The 13,010-nt window shown below is 54.7% G+C and overlaps 1 protein-coding gene across 1 annotated transcript; it reads right to left on the minus strand.

The window, feature by feature from the left end:
- Window positions 1–1,429: 1,429 nt before the first annotated feature.
- Window positions 1,430–12,678, minus strand: LOC115638797. Its single transcript, XM_030540790.1, has 7 exons — window positions 12,622–12,678; window positions 11,913–12,037; window positions 10,197–10,448; window positions 5,248–5,400; window positions 3,792–3,894; window positions 2,841–2,995; window positions 1,430–2,257 (listed from the first exon to the last, which is right to left on the minus strand). Exons 1-7 carry the CDS (start codon window positions 12,676–12,678, stop codon window positions 2,134–2,136), a joined length of 969 nt encoding a protein of 322 aa, XP_030396650.1. The 3' UTR covers window positions 1,430–2,133.
- Window positions 12,679–13,010: the final 332 nt, after the last annotated feature.

Consider the following 13,010-nt stretch of genomic DNA (forward strand, 5'->3'; position numbering starts at 1 on the left):
AGGTGCGATTGTCCCTTGCATAACAGGGATCACTTTTGTGGAAGCACATGCATAGCTCTTGGCAATTTGGGAGTCTAGGAGCATTGTTTTAAATAAAGGACTAGCATGATCACTGCTAGCACGAGGGACATTATGCTCCGAAAGACATTCTGTAAATCAGATGTCAGCTATGGTTCTGCTATCACTCATTTTTGATCCAGCACATGGGAACAAGTTGCCCGTGATTTTGACTGTCACAGCCTTGGCACTGCTCACATGTTTCTCCATAGCGATATGTCTTGAAATATCTTCGTATTCGCCATGACTAGCAGAAAAATCAGCTCTGCAACGCTCATGAAAAGTGAACGTTCACCTTCCTCTTGATCTTTGTAAAAAATGGTGCTGGGCCTGCCAAGTCTCTTTAAACGGACAAAGACTTTCACTTTTGTCTCAGACCAACCCTTAGTGTCTTCATCAGCCATGGCTGTTGCTGAGTGTTTCAGGGAGCGGGGGTAATTTTATTTTTATTGATTTATTTGATAATCCTGAAATTTGTGGCCTATACTCAAGTTTCATTTTTAATCATGTGAGACTTTGCTACCGATACAATAACCCAATCCAGCCGTGACTCATTTTAATGCTCGCACGGTGCAGCCGGTTGCGGCTTTCTGAACGCCTTCTGGAATTACAACTCAGCTTCTCCTAGGTATGGCGTTCCACGTGGAAGTGCGGGGTTTAATGACACACAGAGGGTGAGAGTCATTAAAGAAACCCATGAGCATGACCACCTGTCACGGAATCACTGGGCGACGCTCTGGAACTACTCCATACGAAGCCAGTCAGGACTCTGGGGGGCCTCCTCTCTGTGAGCAGACTATCTCCCAGGGCAAGAAGCTCACGCAGCTTCGACCTTCCTGGGTCTGACCTCGGAGCATTCAGCCTCCCCTGCCCCTCCGTGCACTTCCCGCAGCAAGTCTGCACAGGCGTGGATCCTGGGGAACCAGTGGGCCTGCAACCCCAATTCCACAGTCAGACATGACTCTCAGCCAGCCAGTAAGATGGAAGGTTTATTAGATGACAGGAACACGGTCCAAAACAGAGCTTGTAAGTATAGACAACAGGACCCCTCAGTCAGGTCCATCTTGAGGCCATGGAGGCCAGAGCCCCGTCTGGCCCCCCCTCCATTTCCCCAGCCAGCTCCAAACTGAAACTCTCTAGCCCCTCCTCTGCCTTTGTCTCTTTCCCCGGGCCATGAGGTCACCTGACCTCTTTGTTCTCCAACCCCTTCAGTTGGCACCTTTGCAGGAGAGGGGCACAGGCCATCAGTTACCGGGAGACAGAGTGTCAGCAATTCTCTGTGCAGACAGCATCACACTAGCCCTCTAGGGCTCTGCAACAATCACACACCCTTATCCCACCACCTAGATACTTAAGAAACACATAGGGGAAACCGAGGCACCCACACAGTATTCAGAGAAAACATTAAGAACATTCCCACTTCATCACACCACCCCAGAGAAACACGTGGGGTTGTGACTTCGCACAAGTGAAATACCGCTTTGTGACTATGCTTTCACCCTCTGTTAGAATTGTATTTTCATTCACTCATAGTAACTGATTCTACTTTAATAACACAGCAAGCATAATGCGGGAAATGTTCCGCTTCAACCAGAAGAGAGGGTGGGCTGGGGGGGTCAAAATGGGACAATCCCTCCAAACTCAGAACTGTTGGGAGAAATGGCATCTCAGTTTGGCTCCCAGAAATCAGCAAACACTGGGGATGGCTGGCTAGATTGGGCCTCCTTCTCAATTTCCTTACACCTAGTGTAGTTACTTACATTCGTGCAAACTGGCTTACTGGCAGCGTGTCACCTCTGTTTTGCAATAGTGTAAATACTCGCCCACGGGGCAGGTCAGCGGAGAACAGGCCCAATAGCTCTGCTTTCTTTGGTCTCCTACCTCCACACAAGCCCATATTTTAGATGAGTTTTCCATACACGCGCAGAAACTGCACCATTTGAAATGACTGCTCTTCATTAAACTCCGCACCATGTGCTAATCTAAATACTAATCAACAACTAATTTCCTTTCACGAGCCAGGGACAGGTTTTTTACTCTTCCCTGCCAAAAAATAATAAGCCATAAATATTTATTTCAAGTGTAATTGATTGGAGTCATGATTTTATCCTTGCCTGCCAGGTTCTGAGCGATCAGAATAACTGTAGACACAGCCAGGAGACGGTTTGTGGAGCAGATGCCACTGTCCCAGTCTCTCACCCTGCAAAGAAAAAGACACAGGGACTGAAAAGTGGCGGTGGTGATATTTTTCAAATGAGGGAAGTTTCTAAGTCCATATTTGGGCACCTGAATAAGTGGCCGGATCTGCCGAGGTCCTTTAGAAGTGACCCCAGTGAAATCGTGGTGAGCAGCACCTTTTAAAATCAGCCTGCTTTGCTCAATCCCTAAATCTAGTCTGCAAGTTGCCTAAGGGAATTTGCTACTCAGCACCCAGGGGGATCTGGGCACCCAACTCCAGCCTTAAGCGCGTATTCATTTTAGGCACATTTTGGAGTGATCGTTTCTGAAATTCCAACCCATCAGCCGAGCTGCCCCCACCGCCTTTGCATGAGACACCTTGATTCCAGTCTCATCCCCCTCCTTGGAGTAAATCCAGAGTAACTTCCCTGAAGCCAACGCGGTCGCAAAGTCAGTGAGAAAAGAATCAGGCTCTGTCGTCTTTATCGTCATTGCTGCATCTAGCACCGAAAACCTGATCTTATATAGACCAATAAACCATCCCAGGAGACACCGTCTGTCCCTCCCTTTAAATTAGGGTTAAAAAAACAAGTGATCAGCAATACCTTGCTCGGTGCAGCTGGTTTTCAACTGACTGGCAGGAGTTGGATTGTCCCAATGACTTGCTGAAGTTCCTCGTGTGCTGCCCAAGGTCCTCAGTGTGATCCTCCTGAGGCAGCTGCAGGTTGTTCCCAGTGGTCTCACAGCTGGTTGTGCCCATCTGGTTTTGAAATGGAATCCACAGATGGCCATGCTGATTTACTCTCCTTCAGGCCAGAGGCTAATCTCAGTTAGGCTGGACTATAGAATAGCAGGGTTAGAGGGGACCTCAGGAGGTATCTAGTCCAACCCCCTACTCAAAGCAGGACCAAACCCAACTAAATCTCCAAATGGCCCCCTCAAGGATTGAACTCACAACCCTGGGTTTAGCAGGCCAATGCTCAAACCACTGAACTATCCCTCCCCCTGTGGATAGTCACAGTCAGCAAAGAGTTAAGACTGTGACCATCCATAAAGAGAAAGCGCCTCACAGAGAGAGGTATTTTGACAAGCAATAAGAACACATCAAGAACTCATAAAATTAGAGTGCCGGCAAACATGGAGCGTCCTGTAAGGTATATTTGAAAACCTGCCGACTATACCGTGCTGGATGATGTCGGCCATGGAGTACAGGTGAGGATCCATGTACATTTTGAAGACTTATTTGAACTGAATGCAGTGGGAATTTTAGTTGAGATTAAAATACTTAGAGCTTGGTGCTGCCATGAGGCGTTGATACAAACGTACCCAGGAGCAGCACAGGCACAAAGTGAGATTTTATGTTGAGCTCTTGAGCAATTTCTCCGTATAAACTGGTGACTGCCTGAAGTAACCACAGACCAGGAAACAATGGCTCATGATTCTGATAATGGCTATTTCATAACAATGCAACTGCACTAATGACTCCCTCCAGAGGGGTCCGGGGGGTGACTCCGGCTTCGCACCGGGGTAACTGAGATCAGCCTCCAGGCCTTTACCAAGCTGCCACGTGAGCCGGGAAGGATATTTTCAGTTCCTCTCTGAACAATGGTTGTTCGGCTCAGCAGGGTCTGGATAAGGTGTGGAACCAGCCCTTCTTTTCTGGAAGAAATGAGGACACTTTCGGGAACTAGAACCAGGCCAGCACCCTGCTGCAGGCAGATCGTTCTTGGTGCAAATATTAGCAAAGCTGAACTGAATCAAGAGAGGGCGGCTCTGGCTGTGGCTCCAGGCTGGGACCCAGGATAGCTGGGTTCCCTTCCTGGTTCTGCCCATGTGACTTTGGCCAAGTCTCTTTGTCTCAGCTTCCCTGCTTGGAACTGGGGATAGTAATCCATCCTTTCTTCCCACGCTTTGTCTGTCTTGGCTATTTAGATAGATCACAGACTCCTCAGGGCAGGAACTGTCTCTTACCATGGATCTGTGTAGGGCCGGGCACACCAGGACCCTGATCCCCATCGGGGCCTCTCCACCTAGCTTTAATACTGAAACTTTCACATGTGCTGAAAATGCCACCGGGGCACTGGCCCATTCCGCAATCGACAGCCAGAGGAGGGAGACGTCTGTTCTGCTGGACTTCCGACCCACTTAGGGTGAGACACTTGGATATGTGGGTCCCAATCAGCTCTCGCAAAACACAAGAGACCAGCTGCGGCTTTTAAAAATCCCGGGCAAGCTCCACAGTGGGAGGAATTCGCCAGCGCTCTGGGGGTGTCAACGTTGCAATGCTGGTGGTTTGCACTGATTGGTCCATTTCCCCAACTGCCTTGCAACCAGCTGGGAAATGATTTGTATCCACATCACAGAACAGAATCACAGACATGCAGGGCTGGAAGGGACCTCAAGACATTATCAAATCCAGCCACCTGCACTGAGGCAGGATCAAGGAAACCTAGACTGTCCCTGACGGGTGTTTGTCCAACCTGGGCTTAAAATCCTCCAATGAAGGTGATTCCACAACCTCCCTAAGGCTTAACTAGCCTTCTAGCTAGAAAGATTTTCCTAATATCTAACCTAAATCTCCCTTGCTGCAAAATAAACCAATTACTTCTTGTCCTGTTCTCGGTGGCCAGAGAGAACAATTGATCCCTGCCCTCACCACAATGGGGATGTCCTTTCCCGTTTGCATGGAACAAACTGTCAGTGGGACACTGTGATGGTTAAAGTATAACAGGGTTCAAACGAGCTCCACCGATGGCCACCAGCCAAGGGGGGTGACCCAAAACCTCTGACTGTCCGAAATCAGGAGGGGAACTCAGGGGGTGATCGCTCCAGAATTGCCCTATTCTGGGCATTCCCCAGGAAGCTCTGGTACCGGCCGCTCTAGGAAACAGGAGACTGGGCCAGATGGAGCACGGGTCTGACCCAGGACAGCAGCTCTTATGTGCTTATGAGTCAGAAATTCCCTTTCCCTCGGAAACCAAAGTCAAAATTGAAGCAAATAAGTCTGAGAACCTGGAAAACCCCTCAGCTCTGTTCTTTTTCAAAGTGCCAGTGTTTCTCCAGTCCATGACTTCTTCTGGGCCCAGCCGTGGGACAGCTTTACGAATGGCAGGGTGTAGCGTGCAGCATCCTGTGCGCTCGGAGACGGGGACATAGCGTGATGTGCTGTGAGAGCGGAGCAGAGAAGAGGATGTTACAAGAAGAGACGTTAAGGTGGAGCTGCAGTCAAAAAAGTGGCTCTAGAACGGGCCCTGTCTTAACCAGCAGGGACCTTTGTGACACGTAAATGAAATAAATATAACAGTCAAAACGATGTGCCTTCCTGCCACACACACCCCAGCCCCCCTTGCACACTCACGGTGTGCACCGTCCCCTGGCACGCCCCTTGCACACTCATGCTGTGCACCACACCACACATACTCATCCTGTGCAGCCTGGCCCAGCACAGACCCTTGCACACTCATGCTATGCACTATCACACAGCACACCCTCCTGACACACATCCACAGGCTGCAGAAACACAGCTACAATCCTCCCACCCTCAGTCCTCCCATTCTCGCACCTTCTCACATGCACGCTCCAAACCCTCACACGGCGCGCTCTTGCACACTCACAAGCCCCCTATCCCCCACTGCATGCTCTCCCCTTGCACACCACACACACACATACATGTAACCCGCACAAGAACCAGCCCTGCCGCCTCCCCCAGGCACCGATAAATACCCATGGCTCATAGCCTGTGCTTTGCCGGCAGGTGCTTCCCATGCAATGGAGCACGTCTGTGCCTCGTGTCCGTGCTGGGCGCACACACCCAGCCCGGAAGCCTTGTCGTTACAGCCCCCCCTTCCCTCCACTGCTCACACTCCCGCCACGCTGCTGGAAAGCGCTGAGGAGTGAGCAGCTGCCTGTAGCTGCCCGTGGAGCCCATGTGCTCATTTGTGCCTTCTGGCACATGGCAGCAAGCATGGCGGCCACGTGACCCCAGCGCCCCCTCCCTCCCCCAGGGTGGGAGACCTGGCTCAGAGCGAAGGGCTCAGGTGGATGGGGGGGGGGATGACGCTCTCTGTCTCCATAGCAAGAGGTAGCTGGTAGATGCAACTGCTGCCAATCCCCTCTCCAGCCAACCAGGCCCAGGAGCCCTCTGGCCTGGAATCCCATCTCCAAAGCTCTCCTCCCCATAATGCCCCTAATTCTGCAGCTCTATACACTGCTGGGCGGGGGGTGGTTCCTTCCTGAGTCCTGCCCGCCCCCATCTCACACCCTGATTGGTGAGCACCGAGAGCCCACAGCTGCAAACATCCTGGCCCCCCGCCCAGGGCCCCTCTTCTCCAGGGCTGTTTGCCTGGCTCAACCCCTGCTGCAGTGAGTTCCACAGGTGAAAGTGACAGCAAGGGGCTGAAAGTCACGATCCACCTGGGGTCAAGATGGGGGCAGCCTGTTGGAAGCAGCTTGTTTCTTTCCTGCGCTCCACTTGGCTGGGGTGCCGAGTGGCCAGTGGCCTTTCACTCCGGGTTGTGGGGTGGCAGACACAAGTTCCTTCCGGGGCTAGCATCTGCCAAACTCCTCTTCCTGTAACACCAGCTAAATGGGCCGGGCCTGATCTCCCAGCCCGAGGTTACTGTCCGCAAAGCTGAGCTGGTGCCCGTAGGGTCTGGCTGCTAGCAGCCCTGCTGAGCTGGTGACTAGGAATAGGATCCATGCGGGGTCTGGCTGGCCTGTGACTCCTCCTCGGCAGGATGGCCACTGCAGCTGCTCATTCTTTGTGCTCACCTCAGCACTGAGCTGGGCAGCCAGTGGGGAGCCAGGGTCAGACACCCAGGTGGAGAAATTCCCTGATGCCAGGATCTGCAGAGAGCTAACACGTGTCTATCCCGGAATGGATGGCCAGCTACATGCAAGAGCAGACACAACACACACAACTGCACCCTTAGCCACGAACAACACATACACTCATGCACACGCACAACACACACAGACAACACTCACGCCCACCTGAGCACACACACGCGTGAGGGCACGCAACACATACCCCTGCCTCCACCCGTGTGCACACCGCACTCAGCTGCCCACTCAACGCGTACACAGCCCTGAGTACATGTAACACACACGCGTGCCTACTCAGCAAGTGCCCACACCAACCATTCACAGAAGTGTGCACGCTCACCCACCCACCCACATGGATGCAAGTACACACTGCCTGCCCCCCACCTCCCTGACCATTCCCCAACTCAGCCCCTCAGTCCCGGGCCCTGGCAGCCCAGAGACACGTGTTTCCAGCAGGCACCTCAAATCCAGGGATTAAGAACAAGAATGAAGCAGCCACAGCACAGCCGGTTGCCTAGAAAATCTGGGCGGGGGTCAAGAGGAGGGCAGGGGAGAGGGGGGGCTTCCCGCACATGCCCCACACATCACCTGGCCCCGCACACACCACATGGCCGGCACAATGGGGTCACTCAGGGAGCACCAGCTGCCTCTCACCCAGACACACATGCTGCTAATCAGCCCCTGCAGCTGGACCAAAGCCAAGTGAATGGCCCAGGGGCTAGATCCACAGCCGGGGTCAGCCAGCCTCGCTCTGGTGCCCCAGATGTTCCCAGCTGCTGGCTCTGAAGTCTCCTCTGTTCATCTCCCGGGGCCACTGGCTCGAAGGTGTTTGCTGCTCTGGGCAAGCCAGGAAATAGCCGCACCTCCCGCACGGTGCATCCCGGCTGCCCACGCAGGGAAGCCACAGCTTCCAGGACTCCCCTTCCCTCGCAAAGCCCCACCTGCAGCAAAGCCCCACCTGCAGAGCCATCCCTGGGCTGCCCCCCTGGCTGAGCTGGGCAAGGGCTGCCCTGCGGTCCAGCCCACCTCACCTGCCAGCCAGGCACATTCCCGCCAGTTCTGCCTGCACCGTGGCTGGCAAACCTCAGGGGCGTTTGCATGCACGTATCTTCGAAGGCGAGGGCAAGGTTTCTGGGGGTCGCTAGTTTCAGGTACGGCAGCGATCAGAGATAGCGAGAAAGGTGGGGGCTGGAGAGAGGGTGGGGTGTATATGGAGAGGTAAATGAGGGGGCTGGATAGGGATAGAGGGAGGGGTGACGTGCCCTGGCCTCTGTCCTGACCTGGAGAGGATGTGGCTGGAGCAGGGGGCGTCTCTCAGTAATTACCCTCCTCCCCCAGCATTGCTGTAGCAGCGGCTGCCTCCAGCCCCATCTGGCTGCCCAGACCAAGCCCTGCAGCCTCCCACGGGGAAAGCAGGTGAATGGAAACTCTGTTGCCCTGGAAACCAGGTAGGAGCTCCAGATGTCACCTGAGCGCCGCTTCCAGGAAGAACCGGGGGCTCCGGCACCAGGGGAGCAGGCCCTGCAGAGTGGCCCCAGGCAGGGCTGGTGGGAGCCAGGCCAAGGCCTGGGAAGAGCTAAGGGTTTGGGGGATCAGAGTTTGTCGCAGCCCCCTCAAGCCTGTGGAAGCGGCTCCCTAGAGCTGCCTCCTCGTAGGAGCTGGGCTCTGGCTCCAGATGGCATCTCCCAGGGAGGACTGAGTGCCTCCTGCCGGCGCTGCAGCGGCCAAAGGCCCCTGCTCACGTGGTCCCCACCTGGCAGCTGCATGTGCTGACGTCCCAGTGTCCACGGACACAGCGGGCACAGTGCAGCATGTCTGCCCCACCACTACCCCACCCCCTGCCATCCCTCTGAACCCAGCGCTGGGTCCCAGCCCAAAGCCCTCGCCCCGGGGCCACGCTGCACCCCTGGCATCTTGGGGAACCTTTGACTGACATCAGATGCACACACTTCCTGCAGCCCCAGAAACATGCCAGCTGCAAACTGTGTCCCTAGCCCCGTCTTTGGGCTCAGGCTGCTGCCTCGCTGCAGCTCCCGGGCCGAGTTTGCTGCAGGATAAATCCGGGTCAGCTCCCAGAAAAACACTGTGCTGGCCAAGCCAGAGTGTGGCTGGCCTGTGGCAGTGAGCATGGAGCTGGCAGGCTGCCCTGCTCCTACCCTGGGCCGACACAGAACGTTCTCTGATTGCAGCCGGAGGGAACGGAGAACAACAGGATGGGGAGGCTGGGCCTTAAAAACAAGCCGAGCGGAGAGGGAAATCGGATCCGCCTGGGGCGTGCAAGTAGAGGCGGTTTCGGTGGGGCTCTGCCTGCCTGCAGCTCGTATTAACTAGATAATACAGACCTACGAACAAGGCTTGAGCCAAGCCCTTCACTTGTTCCACCAGGCACCTCTGAAAACCAGGCCCCTTTCAGACGTCTCACGTTCCACCCCCAAAATCAGCACCCACTTTCTGTCACCTTATCTTGCCGGGACAGTCTGTGAGCTGTCACAATGCTGGGTCGGCAGGTGGCAGCAACCAACCACAGTTCTATCCCGGTGACGTGCCCTAGCCAGGCACCCAGCCCCCCACTACAGAGGATGGCGCCGTTGGGGGAGTCAGGACCGACACGGGGAGCCGCGTGGCAAACTACCAATGCATGGAAACAACGGGAGGTTTTAACTGGAACACGGCCTGGAGTCTTCACCACTCAGAGATGCACAGTTCCCAGGGTTAGGACGGACCGGCATGATTGGCTAGTCTGACCTCCTGCACACCACAGGGCCAAGAACCTCACCTACCCACACCTGGAACCGCCCCCAAGTAATTCCCACTGGAACCAGAGCAGATCTGTTAGGAAAACAGCCAGTCTGGATTTTAAAGCGGCCAGCGATGGAGAACCCATCACGATGCTTCACGAATTGCTCTGATGGCTACGCTCCTGGTACAAGACGCACGTCTTACGTCCAGTCCGACTCTATCCGGCGTCACCTGACAGCCATGTGACCTTGCTACGCTATCGTCTGCTGGGGGAAAAGCCCATTAGCAAAGGTTTGTTCCCTGGATTGGTACTTGCAGACTGTGATCAAGTCACCCCTTAGCCACGCAGAGGAGGCTTGTCGTGCTCAGTGTGGGCGAAGCGTTTCGAAAGCTATCACCTGAGTCTCAGCTCGGACCTTTGCAGCCCACCCGGTGGCAGAGAAAAGCTCAAACACGTGGCCCCTGCAGGCTCCCAGCCCAGGAGCCAAACGAAAAGGATCTTGTGATTTTTTAAGTCAATCTCGTGATCTGGAGGCGGTGGGAGGCGACTCCAGATTTTGGGACGCTTGGAGACAGCAGTACTCTGTGTCTGTCCAGCGCCTAGCGCAACACGGCCTGGCTCAGGAAAGTCACTTCGAAGTGCCACGATCCTGCAAGGAAAGCAGAGGAAAAATGCTAACGGGAGCATGGCTCATCAGCAGGGGTAGCCACCCCCGAGCCAGGACTGAGGGTGACTCCCACTACAGCCTGGCCTACCAGCGGGGCTGTCTGCAGGGCTGGGGTTGGCCAGCGGGAGTCTCTCGGGACCTGCTGTTAGCTCCTATCTTTGCAACCTCCTTATTCACATGACCCAAATGCTACCAGCGAGGGGCACTCACCACCGCCCAGGATCTCACAGCCGTAGCTTCCCCAGGGGCAGCAGTAACTACCCCACCGGGGGAGGGGTTGCTTAGTCAATGTCTGTAAGGCACTTTCAGAATAAAAGCACCATGTAAGGGCTACTACATGGGATTAATTTATTGTTCTAATTGCTGCAATAGGGTTACTATGGAGTCTGGATCTATCACCGTGTTTAGCGACCTCATCTATCCATCTCCATACACTTCCCGCTGTCTATCCATTTATCCATAACCCCATATGCACCCCTCAATCTATCCCTATACACATCCCTCTATCCATCCATCTAGTCCCACATGCACCCCTCAATCTATCCCTATACACACCCTTCTATCTATCCATCCATCCAGTCCCATATGCCCCCCTCTATCTATCCCTATACACACCCCTCTATCTATCCATCACCCCATATGCACGCATCTAACCCCATATACACCCCTCTGTCTATGCATCCATCCATTGATCTCAATATACACCCACCTATGTATCTATCTCGTGCATACCCTTTGTCTACCCATCCATCCATTGATCTCCATACACATCCCTCTATCCATCCCTCCACACGCATCCCTCTACCCATCCATCCCTCTACACACCTTGCTATCCAGTCCTGTCATACCTCTAGAGTTCCCATCCCAGCTGTCTCTCAGACCCAGAGCCTCCTAGGGATTTAGATGCCTCCCCAGCCTGGAGGATCTGGGCCGATGCCCACGGAACTCCCGCTGAGATCAAGGGAGGGGGTTTGGGGGCGCAACCCCCCAGAACTGTTTGCACCACAGGTCACCAGCCCATCCGCCAGCCTGCTCTGCACGCCGCGCCCGCTAGGTGGCGGCCTTGCCCGCCTGGCTGGTTAGCTCAGCGCCCGGCAGCTACCGGCCGGGTTTGCAACGACTCCCAACCGCAGGGCGCCAAGCAGCCACCCACGAGCGCCCCAGGCAGGAAGGGTCAGAGGTGGGAGAAACTCGCCCCTCTGCAGCCTGGACCCCAGGGCCTCAGCACTTCCCTCCATCCTTGCAACCCCTGGGCGGTCCTCGGTCCCTTTGCCCTGTGCCTGCAACTCCAGAGAGACCAGCCGGGCAGCAAACTGCCTCTTGCACTTTCTGGGCTGTTTGTTTTTTTTGCAAATCCAGCTGGGGCTAATTCCCCCCCCCCCCCGCGCGCAACGTTAGCCTCGAGCCTATTGCAACACGCGCTGTTTTGCACCGGGGACCTTTCACCTCTGCAAAAGTTCAGGCTCCAGGCTTGCCCTCCCACCTGCTTTGCAGAGCGGAATGTTACGCGAACCTCGCAACCCCGAGCTCGCTTTGGGAAATGCATTCAGGCTGAAGGCCAGCAGCGTTCCCTGCTAGTTCCCTGGCAGCTCCGCTGCTCGGGAAAGTACATGGTGTCTTGTTTGAGTTCCCGGGTTTGAGAGGGATTTGAAGGTTGGTTCATTCTCTGCCTGAAATAAATCTTGCCACCCAAGCAGCGCCCGCGGTGAACGCGAGCCTGGAGCGAGCCTTGTCTGCAGCCAGCAGGCGTGTGCATCAGAAGCGGCGCTGATAAAGTTTGCACGGCCCCGCACCTGGGGTCTGAGCCGCCTTGCAGAAGAGGAAAACAGAGGACAACCTAGAAAGGTCCCAGCCAAGGAAACATGATGCACGCTGCAGGGGTTGTTGTGAAACGAGTCACAACGTTTTTGCAAGCTGCAGAAACCATGACTGGCTCGAAAACCTCATGATTAACTCATCCTTTCCCCTCTGCCGCCTACACAACACACAGCTGGGTGCTCTTCGTTTTCTGCCTACGAGGTGGAACGGGTATCGCCCTGCTCAAATGGGGGAGAGGGGAGGCAAAGTGCCCTTGCAGAGCAGGGCATTCACTAGACACGTTTGCTTTTTGCAGCTCCAGAGTTCAGTCCTAGGAATATAGACACCCCCCCCCCACTCCAGCATCTCGGAACTTGCTCCGGAGTGGAAAACAATAAGAATTCTCCTTTTGCATAACGTCCCTCCTTTTCCTTTGCAAAATGCATCCTCGCCTGGATGTGATTTTTGTCCCCGAACAGCTGCAGACCAAGCCCGGGGAAGGATGGCCGGGGGGTCCCTGGGAAAGCGGGGGTGGGGTGGGGATTTCCAGGGCATGCATTTTAATTCAAACCCTTGGGATACTTCTTTCCTCTAAAAATAGCCCCTCCGAATTCTCCAGCAAGGGATCTCGCCCAGGTTTGTTTTCCCCTGGACAAAGCAGCTTGCCAAGCTCAGCTGCACGCCCAGAGCTCTGTGGAAATCCCATGCCTCTGCCCAGCAGAGGAACAAAAACTGCTGGGAAATTTC

This window comes from Gopherus evgoodei, chromosome 22 (genome assembly GCF_007399415.2).
Source record: "Gopherus evgoodei ecotype Sinaloan lineage chromosome 22, rGopEvg1_v1.p, whole genome shotgun sequence".
NCBI lineage: Eukaryota > Metazoa > Chordata > Testudines > Testudinidae > Gopherus > Gopherus evgoodei.